The sequence below is a fragment of the Anser cygnoides genome, chromosome 1 (assembly GCF_040182565.1).
Source record: "Anser cygnoides isolate HZ-2024a breed goose chromosome 1, Taihu_goose_T2T_genome, whole genome shotgun sequence".
Classification (NCBI taxonomy): Eukaryota; Metazoa; Chordata; class Aves; order Anseriformes; family Anatidae; genus Anser; species Anser cygnoides.
This window is the reverse complement of record NC_089873.1, coordinates 31,549,303-31,566,924: the sequence shown is the minus strand read 5'-3', so window position 1 is coordinate 31,566,924 and position 17,622 is coordinate 31,549,303. Positions and strand designations below refer to the sequence as shown.

Here is a 17,622-nt window from a genome sequence, read left to right as displayed (position 1 = left end):
AGTAATTCTAATTGACCTCAATGGGACTATGCATGTGGGTTCAAATTACTCCTGTGAGTAAACACTGCAAGGTTCGCTCCTTATCGCTCCAGCATGCCTGAAACAGCCTGCTTTAAATTGGAAGCGAGTTTTTCTTCAGAGCATTATTGTTGAAGAAAAACAATGAAAAGATTTCAAAGAAGCTTAAAATCTTCCTTTAAAAGTATTGCTTTACACTGGATAATATAATCTAGAACAAAATTTACACCACTGCACTTGTTTTCATAGGTGCTTAACATTCATTAATCTTTTTATTATTATTATTATTTTGATATGAAGCTGATCTTCATCTTTCCCTTTCTGTTATTTAAGCCTCACCCTTTGAGTGAGATATGGCTGGATGGTTCTTTCTTCAACATTCCCCTTCCTTGTCTGACTCTATTATGGAAAAACAAAACCGGAAGAATTAAGCATCTCCCAGTTGTGGTTTCCAATAGAAAATTAAAGTATTGCAAACAGATTACAGGGCCACAGGAGGCACATTGTGGGATATATGATGACAGCAGGGCTTTGAAATTCAAATGCAGCTCTTTTTCTTTGAAATCCTGCCATGGGTGTAGCTCTCTCAGCACTGCCCTGAAGCTGAAACAGCTGCTTTAGTTTCCTTTTACAGTGATTTACTAATCATTCAGCTGGAAGAAGAGGGGCTCAATTCTGTCATTTGGTAGTAAGCGAACAAAAGAGCACACTGTACTTGGTAGTTTCCAGACCAGTTTTTGGTAACTCAGAATAATACAAAATCACAAGAATCTTAAGAACTGTACTTTCTGTGATCGCGATGATTTTCTCTCTTGGATCCCCTGACAATTTCAGTGTACTCGAGCATCCAGTGAACTTGCACTTAAATATTTAAGGTGGCAAAACTTCAGTCTTCTTCAGCAGTGAAAGTGACCTTTTACATAAAACTGAGCTACCCAGTTATTATTTGCTGTGTTCTTTTGTCTTTTTTTTTTCCTTCTACTGAGTTTGAGTGGGTAATTTTTTTAAAGCCTTTTATTTTTTTTCTGAGTTCCTTTCAATAAGCTCTGTATACTAATTCCTCAGGGCCATCCAGACAATGTATGCTGCCCTCATATTTGGGAAGTTTGGTGGTATCCTGCATCTGCCTCTAAAAACTTTATATTTCTTAGTGTTTTACTGCTATCCTGCAAAAATGCAGAACACAGTTGCTTTTCTGGAAAATGTAGTTTGTCATTTGAATAGCCAGTCATACAGCTTTGACAAAGAAGCAGTGCAAGGCAAAGGTGGATCTCATAACCAGCTGCAAAAAAATTTATTTGTCAGGAAGGATGAAGAGTTAAACTACCAGAATAGCAAGAAAAAAATCTCAACAAAACAAAACAAAAAACAAGACTAATGGCAACTATATAAAGAATAGTAAGTATGTTGAGACAACCTAAAAGCCAGAAAGGTAACTACAGGATAGGTATAAAACCTCACGCATAAAGCAGACTTCATGATATATGTACACACAGCATATGCAATACAAAATTACATTGTTATTTTCCTGTTTTCCTTGAATACTTACTACTTTTTGGTGAGGTGACAAACACCTCTCTGAAACGGTGCTTAATGTCAGCTTACATAACTTACTTAACCAGTGGAAACTTCTTGTTTTATATCTCAGGCTAAAGATCTCAACTTATTTTTAATTAGGATTCCTGGAACAGGTTCTTTGCTAAATATTTTTGTTTCAATACTTTCCCTTACTTCACCCTTTCAGTTTAAAAAATAAAAAAATAAATAAAGTGTACATACAGAGTATACTCTGCTGGCTTGTATGTGGAAAATTAGAAGAACTTCTATAGAATGCTTTCTGTAAATACTTTACCCTTAAATTATCCCTGAAATTGCACATTTTCCCCCTCCAGTTCCATTTCAGCTCTCTTGTATCCCAAATGTTTTGAATATATCTAATGTAGGTTCTTGCTTGCCTGTTGCTATTTCCTAGATTCTCACTGTAGAGAATTCTCCTCCATGTCCCAAACTCTGTGACACTTACTTTGATTAACATACTTAAACGTTTCCTGGAACTCCCGAAAGTTACAGTCATACATTCCACAGGCCAGACCAGACACATATTTTAGAATCGATTATCTCTCACAAGGCAATAGGGTAGATTGTTTTTATAGTACTGTTTCATGGAAGGGGAAGGATAAACGTAGAAGAACCAGGTGTGATGTGATGTAGAGGCCACGCTGAGTACAAAAACAACCGACAACATGCTGCAGCGTTCTCCAGCAAGTTCTACCCAAGCAAACTTGTGCTTTATGCAGCAGCTACCTTGTGTCTGTCATACAGCATCGCCAGTCATTGCACTGCAACAATTCAGTGACTCAGTCAATGGCTCTGGATAGCTTTTCTTACCACCAATTCTGGGTTGCTCTTCTTACCCATACACAGAGAAACAGCTGTTTCACTGCCTCAGGGGTTCCTTTTCTTTGACACCTACTTGGTACAAGCTGTTTTCCAGGCAGCTGCTGATGCACCAAGTCAGCTTTGCTGCTGCTTTTTAGTGCTGAAGCCTGGAAGGCTCCAACATCCTCTAAGCTGCGTATCCTGCAAAAGTGCTCTGAACATCCACAGAAGTGACGACTTGACCTTTTATGTCACCTTTTCAATTCTTAGAAAAAACTAGTACTGCTCTGGAGCAGAGGGACCCAGAAAACATGACCGCCACAGCAACACAATGGCAGAAATTATACCTCAATAATATCCCTCAAAAGGGCACGGCACAGCTTTGTTCCTATGGCTCTGCCTCTGTAAGGATGCTACCAGACAGGATAACCAGGTATACGTTCACAAATAGCACAAATGTGCTCTCAAGCACTTTAAAGGCACATTTTGTTGTTCCATCTTGAGTAACCACTGTATTTTTACCACCTAATTTATAATTTATTATAACCTGTCAGTCAAAAACTATACAAATGCATGCTCTTCATTTATATATATATATATCTTTTAAAATGATATTGCTCTTATTTCCTTATTCGTCATCCTTTGAGGTAATTAAAAATCTTACTTGCTATGGGAACACCATTTGCTAACCAGCTTATGCTAGGTTTTGGGTTGCCATTAGCTCTGCAGATCAATGTCCCATCTTCTCCAGGAGATAAGACCAAGTTTCTGGGTGCGGTTATCCAGTATGGAGCAGCTGGGGTTAGGAAGAGAAACACAGCAATCATTTTCCAAAATTACCATGATTACAGAAAATCATGAGGCATGGTCATGGTAACCACAAAATAATTCAAACAAGGTATGTATAGGTATAGACATACAGTTGCGTGGTCACATTTTATTTTTGTATACATTATATCCAATGATTAACTGGTAAATTACACTTTGGCTAAACTGAGCTATTGGCTACCTCCTGCATTGAATGGGGGGGAGCTTTTTACTTTGAAATTCTAAGACAGTTGAAAATGCACAGAGATTGAAATGGACAGAATACTGTCCTTACCAAAAGATCTTCATCTATGTCACCATCTTTTTTTTTTCTTTTTTTTTCCAATAAATAACCAGAAATAGCATATGTTGTCACATTTTGCAATTAAACTTCAGATTTTGGATTGACGAATAGAAGCAAACAGAAAACTATTGAAAAGAAGGTTGAATATGACCATAAAGCGGTACTGGACTACAGTAATATAAATAGGTTTTCAGTATGCAAAGGGAGCACTACACTTGATTATTTAAATGACTAATTAGCTGTCATCCCTTTTTTTGTTTGTTTCATGATACTCAAAATATTCTTACAGTTTCTGTTTGGACAAACACACTGCAAGTGTTTTTAAAACTAGTAAGACAACAGCACGGGTAAAAGACTCAGGAAACAGAAAAACAGAAATGTTCATTAAGGGAGAAAAAAAGAGCATAAGATGAATAGAAAAATAGGGAAGAGAAAAAATCTGGGCTATATGAATGGAGAGCAGAAAAGGCAGAAAATAAAAAGGAGATGAAGACAAGGGATGGGGAGAAAGACAAAGAACAAGGGAAAGACAGTCTAATGACAATCAAAGATCTAAAGTAAATGTATTACAGGTACAAGCTAAGAAATTATTTTACTGTTGTTACAGTAAAGTCTCAATTTAGCCTGTTACTTGACAAAGCAACACAATAAATAGAGAAACCGAAGTTAGAGATAGTCAAGTTTGTCTGTCTGATGGCAGAATTCAGTTGGTTTAGTGATCCTCAGTTATTTTTTAATATTGTCATTCATTCTTTCAGTTGTAATTTATTATCCTGGTAAGCATACTTCAGTCGTGCATTCTGGACACTGACAGTATTAAATTAATGACTATTTTAATACTACCTTTCACAGTTACTGAAATGACATGATGAGTAGAACCTAATATATTTCTTGCTATACATTTGTAGTTCCCAGAGTCAGCTTCAGAAACATCTATAATCTTGAGAGTTTTCTTAAAATTTTCAAAAAATGTTCTATTGGCTGGCAGTTCGCCACCTTCTTTAATCCAGCGAATTACCGGTGTGGGTCTGGAAAAGCAAAAGTACAGATCAAATTAATGGACCACTGAAAAGGAAGATGAGAGTTCTATATGTTAATGTTTTGAACATAAATTTTACACCAATTATTTTAAGAGCCTTTATTCAGATTTTGGGGCATGTCCAGCAAATGTGCAGGATATGCCAGCATTTGTTTCTAGGAAATGACAAGCTTCACTAACACTGTCAATGGCCATCTGTTCATAGGTTTAATAATTATGGAATACATTTGTCTGCTGATTAATCTAAAAACCTCAATGGTTAATAAATGAATACAAGAGTATTTCAAATCTTACTGTATTTATACTTTTAAATTGATGCTCATGATGGTTTAAAAGGTAACTTCTAGATAATGATAAGATTACAACTGTCCTTCATTTGAGCAAAATTGTAATGCTTCATGCACATCATAAATATTATAGCAGATCTGCAGAAGACAGAAATTTTTCCTATGACAAATCAAGAAAAAAATGACAGTGCTGAGTCAAGTATAGCTACTTGTAACTGTATCCTGGTTGTGTCCCATGTTGGCTACTGAGGTTGAAAGTTGTCCAAACTCATGCAGACATACCTTTAAAATTACAGCAAATTAAAAGGTGTTGCTTTTTGAGTAGAATGTTCTCTCTCAAATATTAATGATTCAGGGCAAATATTCATTTAGCAAGCTAATATGAGAACAGGGACACCTAGCAAAGTTTATTTTTAATTATGGTATCAGTAATTAGGAGTAGTTGCTTTAAATAAAAACCGAATCTGGCCTTCTGTTGAGAACTATGTAAGCTTCCCTCATTGAATTATTTAAATAGAAAAATACATGACATTTAAAGACACAAATACATATAATGGATAATATTTTATTTTTTCCCTGTTTTTATCCAGCTATTTTCCTAGAGTTTGGACCTCTGATTATTTTTATTGCAGGGTTGTTGAAAAGCGTATTCTACTCCCACACACAACTGTGATTATGCAAGTGATGTTGATGCAAGGACACCTGAACAGACCACAGCTGAGGCAGAAACAGTGCACTGACCTTTGTATCAAGCTGTGTCAAGCTGTGCATGAGCGTGCCCTGTGGAGCTTATACAAGTGCATACATCTGCATGATGCCGCGCTGCATCATTTGCAATTACTGGCTTACCTCACTGCTACTTCAGAGTGCTCTGCCTTCTATGCTTTTGTGCATTGTCAACATGTTTATAGCTCCTGAAATAAATAGGTACTAAAGATTTTCTACTTTCACACTAGCCAATCTATTCTCTTTCTTCCTGAGAATGAAATTGATTTAAGATCAAACTAGTTCATGAAGTTAAATTGCTCTTTAGTCATTTTCTACTTGCACAATTAGCAACAAAGGCAAACACGCATTATGTAGAAGAAACAAGTACCAATTAAACCCAATTACAATGAGAAGTTGGATGTAAGTAGCTGAAGGTATGTTCTAACAACTCCCACCTAGATGATGCACTAAGTAATTATTAGCATATGTGAGCAGCTTTTTCAGATTATACCAGCAGATTCTTATCTATTTTTATACTATTTGAGAGCTTAATGGTTATATAGTTAGGAAAAAAACAGAGACTTATTTCCCAAGTGCAATTCTGCAGACGTGTCCAAGGTTATCTTACGAAATTTCTTGCTTGTGTCCTGAAAATAGAGGCCTTCTCATACGTTTAATACATAAGAAAAATAGTTATGTTCACAGTCAGTTTTAAAATATGCTGATTTCCAAAATGGTGGACTTCCTTCAAAGTCCTCTTTCCATTTTACATTTCTATTTCTTTAAAATACTTAAGCTTACATAGCAGTAATGTTTTAGGCATCTCTGAAATGTTTCCCTCTAATTCTGCATTTTTATTTAGAAAAGCACGGTCTAAAAAGTAACTCACAATCCTGCTGCAATGCACTCCAACAAAAGGACATTTCCTCTGAGTTCCACTTTGTTACTTGTGGTACCGGTTGGTGTTAGAAGAATTGGTGGCCTCTCTGTAACCGGCTTGGCTGGAACAAGAAAAAATAAAATAATTAATTTCTGTATTTTATTCTAATGTTAATCAAATTCATACATCCATTCTCACATTTTGGACAGAGATTTTGATGCACACGGGCCACTTAATTAAAAATTATCATGTTACACACCTACATAGTTCAACAAATTAAGCTTTTGACAGACATAACATAATTATATCTCAACTTGTTTAATGCTAATTTTGAACACATACCTGAAAATATTTGTTATTGAAGAGGGGAGCATTTGATATACAGTTCTTACATACGCAACTATCTATGGATCCATACTGAGTATAAGGTTACTTAGGTGAGTGAGTGAAAGTCTGAATGTTACCAAAAGTTTCTGGGCTTCCGTCAAAACACAAATAAAGCAAAATTATTAAATTCAAAAATATAATCCAGGGTGTCACATGGTATGCTCCACTTTGAAGTATGTTTTGTTCAATATTTTCTAGACTATGTGAGACATCTCTGGAAATTTAACCTTGTCTTCTCCTCTCACTAAATACTTAAATTTATTTCAAACTGTTCCCCAGTCTGGTAATAATGAACCACTGATTACCAACAAGTTTACTGCAGTCAACAGACAGCTGTAAGACCTATTTCTGACATTTCTGTCAGTTTCTGAAGTCTACTATGATATTTCATGTGCCTTCACGGATATTAGAATAATAGCAGGCATCCTGTAAATGTTCTTTTATAGCAATTTTAAAATATAGGATCAACTTGCTCTAAAGCACAATGGTAATCTGAATCATTACAGTAAACTTTTTTTTTTTTAATGTGGGCAGAAACAACAAACTACTTTATTAGTTAATGGGATTTATTGATAGATTGACATAAACAGAACACAATTTTAATACAGTATGTACCATGAACTCCTTAAAAACTAGTACCTGAACAACTTAAAGTTAGGAGAAAAGGGCGGTCTAGTGTGAAGAACACAGTCAACAGTTACAGGCAATTAGTAGTCTACCTAGTTTCAGCACTGTCTCATTTTGCAAGACTATGAAAATCTACAGAATTATCTCTGGTATTTCTGAGTTGTAAGCCAGCTGAATGTTTTCCTTATTAACTGTAGTTAATACATCATTTTGTGTTCAGGAACATATTTCTTATTTGTTCTTAAATGAGATCTTATTTTTATGCAGAGAATTAAAATATTCTGTGCCCCGATATACTTCAGATTATAGTAAGTTATGATTTAATATATACAAAGACTAGCTTGACAAGGAGAAAGAGAAATCAGAACAAATATGTATTTTCTAACTATCTCACACAACATTAGGTGGGGAGTCTAGATGCTCAACTGCTGTGGTATGAATCTTACCCTAAAGTCAGCCTTGCTAAACACACATACACCTGCTTAGGAGAATTTCATTCACAATATACAAAAGACCATTCAACATATATTAATGAAAAGTCTCAAACAACAAACAAACAAAACACACCTTTCCCCTACAAGGTTATTTATACAGATAGTATTAAAATGTTTAGATTTTAATTAATTCAGTTCAGCTCAGCAATCATGAAATAGATTAAAAATGAATGGTACATTCAAGGAATTATTAAATATGAAATGCATTTGTTAAATGCTTAATTGTTATTTATTATGCAGCATGTGATATTGAATAGTCCTAGTGATAATGAACAAATCAAACTACTAGTAAAATTGGAGGAAAAATATAAACAAGCTACACAGTATAGGAGCAAATCAACAACTGGTAAAATCTGCATCAGTGTGAAAGGACTCTTATTTTAAGAGTTGGTATTTTTATGAAGCATATGTTACAGTAACATTAAAACATTAACTATTTGAAAGGATCACACTGTGCTGTCCCTTTCTAAAGCATGTATTATCACCAGTACTAATAGATACCTTTTATTAGAAATCAAAAAGGGAGCTAAAGGTTAAGTAGCCATGGAGGTAAAGTTAGTTAACTAAACGCTACTGTGAAACAGGGAGTATCAGTGGGGACCAGTATAACTCACCACCATAAATATCAGTGTCACTCAAATTAGCAGCTATAGTGTCATTCAATGAATCCACTGAAATAAACAGAATATCATGAAGAATGCATAAAAGAGGGATAAATCAAAGTATTGGGAATCAAAAGGTGATGATATGGCCACGGTGAGTTAATCAAATGATTGATTAATTTATTTCAATAGTTACAGCAACAATATATTGATATTCTTGATCATGAAAACCATTTAAAAAGTTATTTTTTACACTGTATTTTCAATAATCCAAATCCTAGAAAACATTTTTTGCAAGAGACAAAACCTACTAAGGGGGAAAAAAGACAGCTTTTAAAACGGATTATATAGAAAGAAAACTGGAGATTACGTTTTAAAGAGCAATGCAATTTCTTATTCAGAATTAAAACAACACAATTCCCTAGCATACAACTACTAAAGTTGGGCAAACCACCTGAGATTTCTGGATGAATACTATGCAAGTATGTAAGTATATAATTAGGTAATGCAATACCTACTTGAAAAGACTTTTACAGAAATGGGTTGTTTCTGCTGTATAGTTTGCGTATGATTAAATCTTGCATAGCAGATATAGTCCTCACGGGTGTCTTCTGGTTGTACATTAGAAAAGTAAAGGTCTCCATTTAGACCTTGGGAAACTCTTTCACTCTGAGGCAGCCTTTGGAAAGCTGAGGAAAAATAAGAAAACATTTATCTCAACTATCATACATATTCCATCGTTATGATTTGCAGACTCCACATTTATTCCATTATATCTTTTGTAGGTTTGTAAATATGTAGACCTTCAGAAGTTTCTTGTAGAGCTCCCTTATCCTGCCATTCTTCCTCAGTGTTAATCTACGACTTACATTAAGTTCTTCATCTGCTTTTGACTTCATGCTTTTTGGCAGCATATCTGCTTGTTTATTCATTTCTACAGAACTGGAAATTTTCTGTAGTCTTGGTAAGTAATTATTAACTATGTAGAAAAACTGTGAAAAGTGAACTAAGTCAAACGAAACTCACCATTATCCATCCAAAATATTATAGGTGGTGGTAAGCCAACTGGGGGTCTGCAGTGTAGTACTAGAGAATCACCTTCTCGAACCTGGTTTGGTTCTAGTTTTTCTTTAGTCCACAAAGGGGATCCTATAGAAAGTAATTAAAAAACTTAGACCTTCCTGAAATAATATGTTCTAATAAAACTTATGAGAATGACAAATTTTAAGCTGAGAAGCTTGAAAAACTGTTCTGAGATTAAAATCACATAAAAAGCTGTAGAAGCAGTTTATCATTAATTAAAATTTTTGAGCTTTATCATCTTTTTGGTTTCAATCTGTTCTGAATTAAAGCTATTATAAAAACAATGGAATACAACCATCAGAAAGATAGTTGGAATTGCCCTCAACCATTCTGTGCCTTAGTTTTAAACAGTTTATCCCAATTGTAACGTCATAAATACAACCCAATTTTAAACATCTCAGGTCATCCAGATGTACTGACAAAAACTAGGAAAGCATTTGTGGTTATTAAATATTCTAAGAAAGTTTGGGGGACGTGCAATATATTATCAAATCTGAATATCAGAAATTACACTTTCAATCACTTTAATGATGTATTTTTTTAAAGGGAAAAGAAGAAAATGAAGCAAAACATCCATAAGAAAACAAATACATCTCTTTCACATTTTAGTTGGAGTTTCACTTACTAGAAGGCCTTATAACAATATTGTTTGAAATGGCTGCTCCTCGTTCATTTCTTGCTGTACACTGGTATACTCCTTCATATGCTTCTGCCTTCCCACCATTCATAATATTTATGACAAGGGTTCCTGAATTTGGTTTCATTGTAACCTGTTCATCTTTATCTATATCAAAATGAGTTCCATTGCGTGTCCAGGAGAAGCTAAATAACAAAAGCGAAAAGAGAAGTTGCTTCTTCAGTTGCCATTTGTATACTATATGGAGAAAACGATGAAAAAAGTCATTTTCAATAATACACGGCATTTATTCTTTAGCAGGTAAGTAACAATTGTTCCCAAACTAAATTAATCAATAAAGTAAATAGCAAATTAAGAAATACTTTTTTTAATATAAGAAATCTGCCAATAGTTTAAGATAAAAGGCTTGGCTGAACTTGTTAGTGGAATCCTTTTCAAAGTCAGTATTTTTATTTTAAAAATTACAATAAAAGATGCAGATGTTAATCATACATGGAAAAAACTGATTTATTTTCTACTAAAGGTAATATAGTAACATCTGCTAGAACAGATATTCCTAAAGGTGCATTAGCATTTCCACTTTCAAACCTATTGTTGAAAGGTTTTATAAACCTGCCTTTAAAAACTTGCTTAGGGCTGAAATGCATCATCTTGGGTCCCAGCAGGAAATGATTTCTCATAATTGGTTTGGCCATTTTAAAGTTCAGCACATGAATTAAAGACTGTAGTGAGTTTGATTTCTTTTCGCTATTCTAACACAAAGAATTATGATTCATTAAATGAAATGTTGCAGTCTGATAGTCCATAAATCTAGTAGTTTTATACTGGTGTTAAAAGAACTAGCCACTAGAAATGAAGACTATTTGAACTCATTTAAAAATTGTAAAAAGCCAAGATTTGCAGCATTCATCTTATACTACCGTAAACACCAATTCTTTATTTTTTAGTTAAATTTTTTAAATTTTCGATTAAGATTTGTTAATGGTCAAAAGCACAGTTATACAGAGCTAAACCATTGCCTGTGAAGTTTTGATCACTCGGTTCTGAATGCTGTGAACAGCAGGTTTTGTACTTGTTACCCTTCTGCTTCATAAACTTTGACAGAAACACAAATACTGTATATGCTTACAGGTTAGAATGCTACCTGGAAGTATCAATATATATGGTACTGGCAAAGCTCCGATTTTAAGTGACTTAGATTATGCCCTGACCTCCTGCAGCTGGACAGCAGGACCAGACATGCTATTTGCACTTTGTGGTGTGAGAGAGCCGAAGAACTGGACCTGACCAGCTGCCTCGCACTGCAGTGGCAGTATTTTTGGGAGGACCTGTGCGCACAGTGAATGAATAGTGAACCTCTTTCTGAGGGCTTTGCAGGTAAAGCCGCAGAATGTGGGGTTTCTGTAGTCCTCAGCTACCAGTAACGCTGTGAAGAGTGTGTGGAACTGTAATGTAGCTTCACATAAGAGGTGACAAACCCCTGAACTTGAGATACATAAAAGTCAGAACCTTTGCTGCTCAAGTGCTAGATAGCAGAACATCCGTAAACCTTTATGCCAGCTTTGTGCCATGTCATTATGCCTGTCAAATTAAAATGCTCATAAAAAGAGCAACATTATGATACTCCTATTATTAACAAAACACTGAAAAGGGTGACAGTATCACAGAAAATCTCCATCTTCACCATTCCGCTTCTGCTTCACCATTCAGCATGATAATGACCATGATCCTAAGGCAACCAGAAAGAATAATGTAGAAAAACATCAGTTATTCATATGAAGTATATTTAATGAGCTCGGTATGTGTCTGAGGAGCAATTATAGACTGACATTGCTAATAAATTGTAGCGTAACTCTACTGAGAACACAGCGATGCACATTTCTGTTTACAGTCTCGGAAATCAGAAGCAGTTACTGGCAATGACAGAACGCACCACTGCTACTGAGATTCCAGTGCAGGTATTCAGCAAAAATATTTGGAAGCTCCTCATTTCAAGACACTGAGGCAGGGTTTTAAAACAGAAGATGATAAGGAATCCAAACTATACACAGCATTGCCATTTTTGCTAAAAACAAAACTCAAGGCTTGCAAATACACCTGGTAAATCAAGGCTGCTGATCATTTAGCCATAGACTGATACACTATACTGGACTCCCAACAAAATGCTTACGCATTTCAAGGTGAACCTCATAAAACTGAGCGTTTTAAAAAATGTTGACTACGAATTTACTAACGTTACTCTGAATTTATTCAATGTGCATTCTTCTTAGACACTATGCCTAAATCGGAAATGTGCTGCCATTCAGTAGGGCATGCCTTTTAGTGCTTTCCATAGACACTTACCTATCTGCTCCTTTACCAATCTAGTATTATTTTGTTGCTAGAGCTTTGAGGAGAAAAAAAATACTACAGTTACTTGCTGACTACAGGAAAGTTTAAATCTCAAGGATAAGCATAGTCAAATATATATATATATATATATGTCACTTTCTGGCAGCTGTTTAAATTTCAGCAGGAGTGCATGCATGTTTCTGTGTGTGCAAGCATACACATAAGAAAATACATGTTAGTTTACAAAATTTACATTATTTTCTCCTGGTTTTCCTATGTTATTAGGCCGACATAAGCAAAATAAGATGCTACTGACCTAGGAGGTGGTTTTCCTTTTGCTTCACACTGTATTACAATATTCTCTCGAGGGTCAACAATATAATCTTTTGGAGACTGCTGAGTTATCGTTGGAGGCTGGGACACTTCATTGTGGAATATAAGAAACAGACAGGAATTTAACAATATCTTCAAAGCATCAGCAAGACAGTTATGTAAATGGAGAAAGCAGAACTACAATAAGCAGCAAAATCATCAACAAAAGACTGGGATTAAAGTATCCTTTGTATTTGGAGGCTGAACCCCTCTACTCCTGTAGATCAGTGTAGATATACAACTTAAAAGTGAGCTATGTCAGTTTACAGTGGAGGAAAATCTTAGTCAAGAAGCTTATTGGATATCATTTCTATACAGCAGATTTCAATAGACCTTCATGAAGCCAAAGGACACTTGAATTCTAAGTCCAACATATCTCAGATGAACAGTTGTGAGATATAAACCCACACAGAACATTTTTAACACACAGAAGGAAAAATATATATTACTTTTTATTTCTACAGATTTGATGTACTTCCATATTCTCCATGGCTGTAAACTTTTCAGAAATTTTTCATGCTCAACATACTGAATTAATCTACAAAGCATGCTTTTAGGAGCTACTTTTCAGGAGTAAAAAATGTTAGAAGTAAAAGATGACAAAAATAGTAACTAAGAGTTTCCAAATAGAGTAAATATATAGGAAAAGTCTAGTACCGATTCTCCTAAAATAAAAATAATAAAAATATAATTAATCTTGTGAATTGCCTCAGTAGAAACAAACATTTAAATTTGATTTATCAAGCATTCTGGAATTATTAGCATAAAATAGAATTTATTTGCCTGATAAAGTGGATGGTGCCTACCTATTTAAAGTAATTTATAATCTATTGCATTATCTATGCACATTTTTCATAGATAAATCCTGTTTATGATAATAAGATAATGAGAAATGTGTCTTCCTCAGCATTATCAATCTGTTTATAGTTTAGTGTCAACTAAAGAAATCAGTTTAATAACATCCTTGCGAAAATGCCTGTGCAAATATTGTAAACTGTCCAGCAATACACTCTGCTGCTACTTTGGGGTCACTCCTAGCCAAAGTATTTCAATCATTAGTTATCTGTGTTCCCACGTCTCACTCTAGCTAGTTAAAATTGTAAAACTGGGATTTTTAGTTTAAGTCTTCCCTACCATTATACATGAAGTAAGGATTCTGAAGGAAGAGGTAGTGGTCTATAAAGCACTCCCCTCGAGAAATGGCCAGAAAAAAAATTAATATCATGGCATCGTAATGAGATATCACAGCTAAGCAGGAAAGAACAGGCAATGCAGAGCTAGCTTTTGCTCTTCTTCCTCACTGCAGAAAGGAGAGGGATTAAAAAATGAAAGCAACATTGCTACATGATGAGGACGTTTTGTGTATTTAGAGAAGCGGTGATAGTCCTTCTCCCTCTCAGAGGCAGTTCACAGGGTCAGTACAAATCAGATGCTTCCTTGGGAAAAGCAAGCATACTCTGAAAAGGGACATGACATGAGCAATGTACCACATACAGTATATTCCTTGCATGCACATCAATGACCTGAAGGCTATGCACTGAACTTAAAACTCATTAAATTAACCATGATACTAGAGCTGTGTTAGAAGATCACATAAAAGATTAGGCATATTTAAATAACTGTATACACTCTTTTTAAGGACATAAAAATATATCCAACTCAGACATGTAAAATAGCATATATTTTACATGTGCTACATATATTCCAATGAATTTTTTATCAAGTATATTTACTCCTGAAAGTATTAGTTAAAAAAAAAAAAACACTGCTCATGCTGATATTAAGAATTTTAATGTTCAGATAGCATACAATCAAAAATCATATCACTCATTTGATCAAAATACCAGAAAGTTTTATGTACAGTAGCATTTTCTGAACACTGCATGCACAAAGCATCTAGCCACAGCAAAACAAATAAAAAAAAAAAAAAAAGACAGAATCACACATTTTGGACTGCATACTCAATGTGCAACACAATCAGTATTAATTTTCAGCAGCACACAGTCTAGTTTTTGTGGACAGGAACTTACATTCTTCTAGAAGTTTTGCTTTTATTCCCCCATCAGAATCAGCAGGTGATTGGAAAATGGAGATTAAAGAGAAACATTTGTTAGTTAAAAGAAAATTAGCATTTTTGAGAGGGAAGATAAGTATGTCTGAAAAGTGCATTGGACACCATGAAAAAGAAAACTGCTAGTATTGTAACCTGGGCCACGATGCCTTAAATTCCAGCAACGATTTCTGTGGTGTCAGAAATTACTACAATTATCTCAAAGTTCATGGCATAAGGACCTTTTCTAAAGTGTTGGTTTTTTAAGGGCAAGTGTGGTATGTGATTTTGGCCTTCCAAGGACACAAACCACTGATACTGAGGAAAGAGGAAATTAGAATTAATGGAGTGCATTGCCCTCATGCTGAAATCAAAATCAATCTCCCCATATGACCAAACGGAAGAACAAAGAGAAAGCTTCAGGCTAGAATTACTCTTACAGAAACAAAAGCATTTAATTCTACTCAACAGACACGCAATCCCTTTTAGTTTGAAAAATAACTACAAGGAAAAAGTCATTTTGGTTTTTACATCTTCATTGCTTCAGATATTTTGCATATATCTCTCTTCATCATTAATATTTCAGAGCAAGTAAACTGCTTTTGGTCAGCTACACTGTCAGTCGTCGCTTACCTACAGCAAGACACTGAACATCATAAAAACTGCTAACCCGGATGAAACCTAAGGTCCAAATAATCAAGTATTTTCTTACCACCGGGTTTCTGTGGTGGGTGTGTGGGGAAGACCCACAGAAAACACAACACAGGCTTTCTCTTGTGGTGCTCTCCCAGATGCCATTCTAACCATTATTTATGAAAACAGTAACATAATTACAGACATAATTTCAGTTAATATAATCTTTGGCTAAAAATTGAAGTATGTGACTTTATCAGATCTAACACAGCTATTAAATATTATGTAGTACAGATCATGTTAATTGAGAGTTAATGTGATACATCTAAAAGGGCTACTCATTTTTGTCTGCTAATGCATTCCTGGTTAATTTAAGCTGAAGTGCTGCTCTGCACAGGAGATATTAGAATGGTGCACAATTTACATTAGTTTCTAAACTACAAGGTGTTAAAATGATATTTCTAGCCTGCAGAAACATTCGTGGAGAAAAATTAAGTTTAGAAAATTAAGACTTTTGTTCATCATACTTTTAAAGCTCTCTATAAACCACAATTTAACGTTCTAAAGGCATTCACAGCGCTACAAGTCTCTTGTCATTTATATATATTGATCTTGTCACAGAAATAAAGGTCATTGGCTTGAGAGGCTTGGAAATATGTATGGGGGGGAAACACACTGAAGCAGTCGCACTTCATGTCAATGATTATTAAAGAAAAACATGCATTTACGGAAGGGAGGAAGGTATCAAAAACACAGGGGTAAGGAAAGCCATGAGGATCAGAATCCTAGGTGAATTTACTGATGTATTAATTCATCAATTTAATGCCAGCCCTGATGTACTTTTCTCTGGCAATTAATCTAACAAATGAATAGTCAATGTGAGGTGCAACATGGTTCACTGAATTCTGAAAATGTGATCATGCTTATATGAAGAACAAAATAAAAACCTGAAGCATGAATAAATTCATAGAATTAGCTATTAGGGCTATAAAACACAGCAGTAACCATTGCTTACTTTTCAGCTACCTCTGTTTTCCCACTATCACAGTCTAGAATAAGACACAAAAATTTCATATCCTGGGATTTCACCCCTTCTAGATGTTTCCTGACTGGTTAACTCTAGAGTTCCCTACTCAGCACACGTGCTCTTATGTAAAAGTTAGGTATTTAATTCTTTTCAGGCACTGTTTAGGAAAGCTAAGAGCCTAACTTACTCTTCTGGATCAAAAAGCAAGATGCTAATTTCCACGGTGTGGGTATTTGAATATTTTACTGGATCTCATATCATCTCCTGGAAACCTCTTATATGAAGATAAGTGCGATTGTTTCACAGCAAATAGGAACTGTCCTGTTTTTTGTTTGTTTGTTTAGTTTTGTTTTGTTTTTAGCAAATTCACACATAATCGCAGAATGGCTATGGTTGGAAGGGACCTCTGGAGGCCATCTGGTCCAACCCCTCTGCTCAAGCAGGGATACCCAGAGCAGGTTGCCCAGGAGCATGGCTTTTGAAGATTTCCAAGGAGGGAGAATCCACAATTTCTTTGGGCAGCCTGTTCCAGTGCTCTCTGTCACCTGTTCAGTAAAGAAGTGCTTCCTGATGTTCAGACAGAACCTCTTGTGCTCCAGTTTTGTGCCCAATGCCTCTTGTTCTGGTACTGGGCACCACTGAAAAGTGCAGGGCTCCATCCTCTTTGCACCGTCTCTTTAGGTCAATTGAAATTGCCAATCTGATCTTAGTTTCACAGATAATTAGCGTTTAGCTGGGCTTCTCTGCCCTTCTTCATTTTGATCGACTAAAGCGTTCAATAAAGACACACTACAGTGGTATATCTGAGAATCCTCTGTTAACTTTTCTCCAGTGAATCATGTAAGATATTTTATATGCAGTTTTTGAAAACCTTCAGTAAATATTCATAATCATAATGTCCTGACTGAAGTGAGCAAACACACTCCATGTTCAGTTCCATGTTGGAGCTATCTTCAT

General features: G+C 35.2%; 1 protein-coding gene across 43 annotated transcripts in view; it reads right to left on the bottom strand.

Annotated features, from left to right (window-relative positions):
• The window catches only part of NRCAM (neuronal cell adhesion molecule), a 151,514-nt gene that overhangs the window by 50,874 nt on the left and 83,018 nt on the right, over window positions 1-17,622 (bottom strand). For 21 of the 43 annotated variants that reach the window (XM_048065861.2, XM_048065856.2, XM_048065860.2 and 18 more), the window contains 9 exons: window positions 14,986-15,003; window positions 12,900-13,005; window positions 10,241-10,437; window positions 9,559-9,681; window positions 9,051-9,221; window positions 8,545-8,601; window positions 6,432-6,543; window positions 4,352-4,536; window positions 3,062-3,193 (listed from right to left, as the gene is read on the bottom strand). In XM_048065861.2, the coding sequence (XP_047921818.2) occupies window positions 3,062-3,193; window positions 4,352-4,536; window positions 6,432-6,543; window positions 8,545-8,601; window positions 9,051-9,221; window positions 9,559-9,681; window positions 10,241-10,437; window positions 12,900-13,005; window positions 14,986-15,003 (1,101 nt within the window). The remainder of the gene's footprint in view (window positions 1-3,061; window positions 3,194-4,351; window positions 4,537-6,431; window positions 6,544-8,544; window positions 8,602-9,050; window positions 9,222-9,558; window positions 9,682-10,240; window positions 10,438-12,899; window positions 13,006-14,985; window positions 15,004-17,622) is intronic. The other 22 variants (XM_048065849.2, XM_066991896.1, XM_048065877.2 and 19 more) reach the window with 3 other exon arrangements.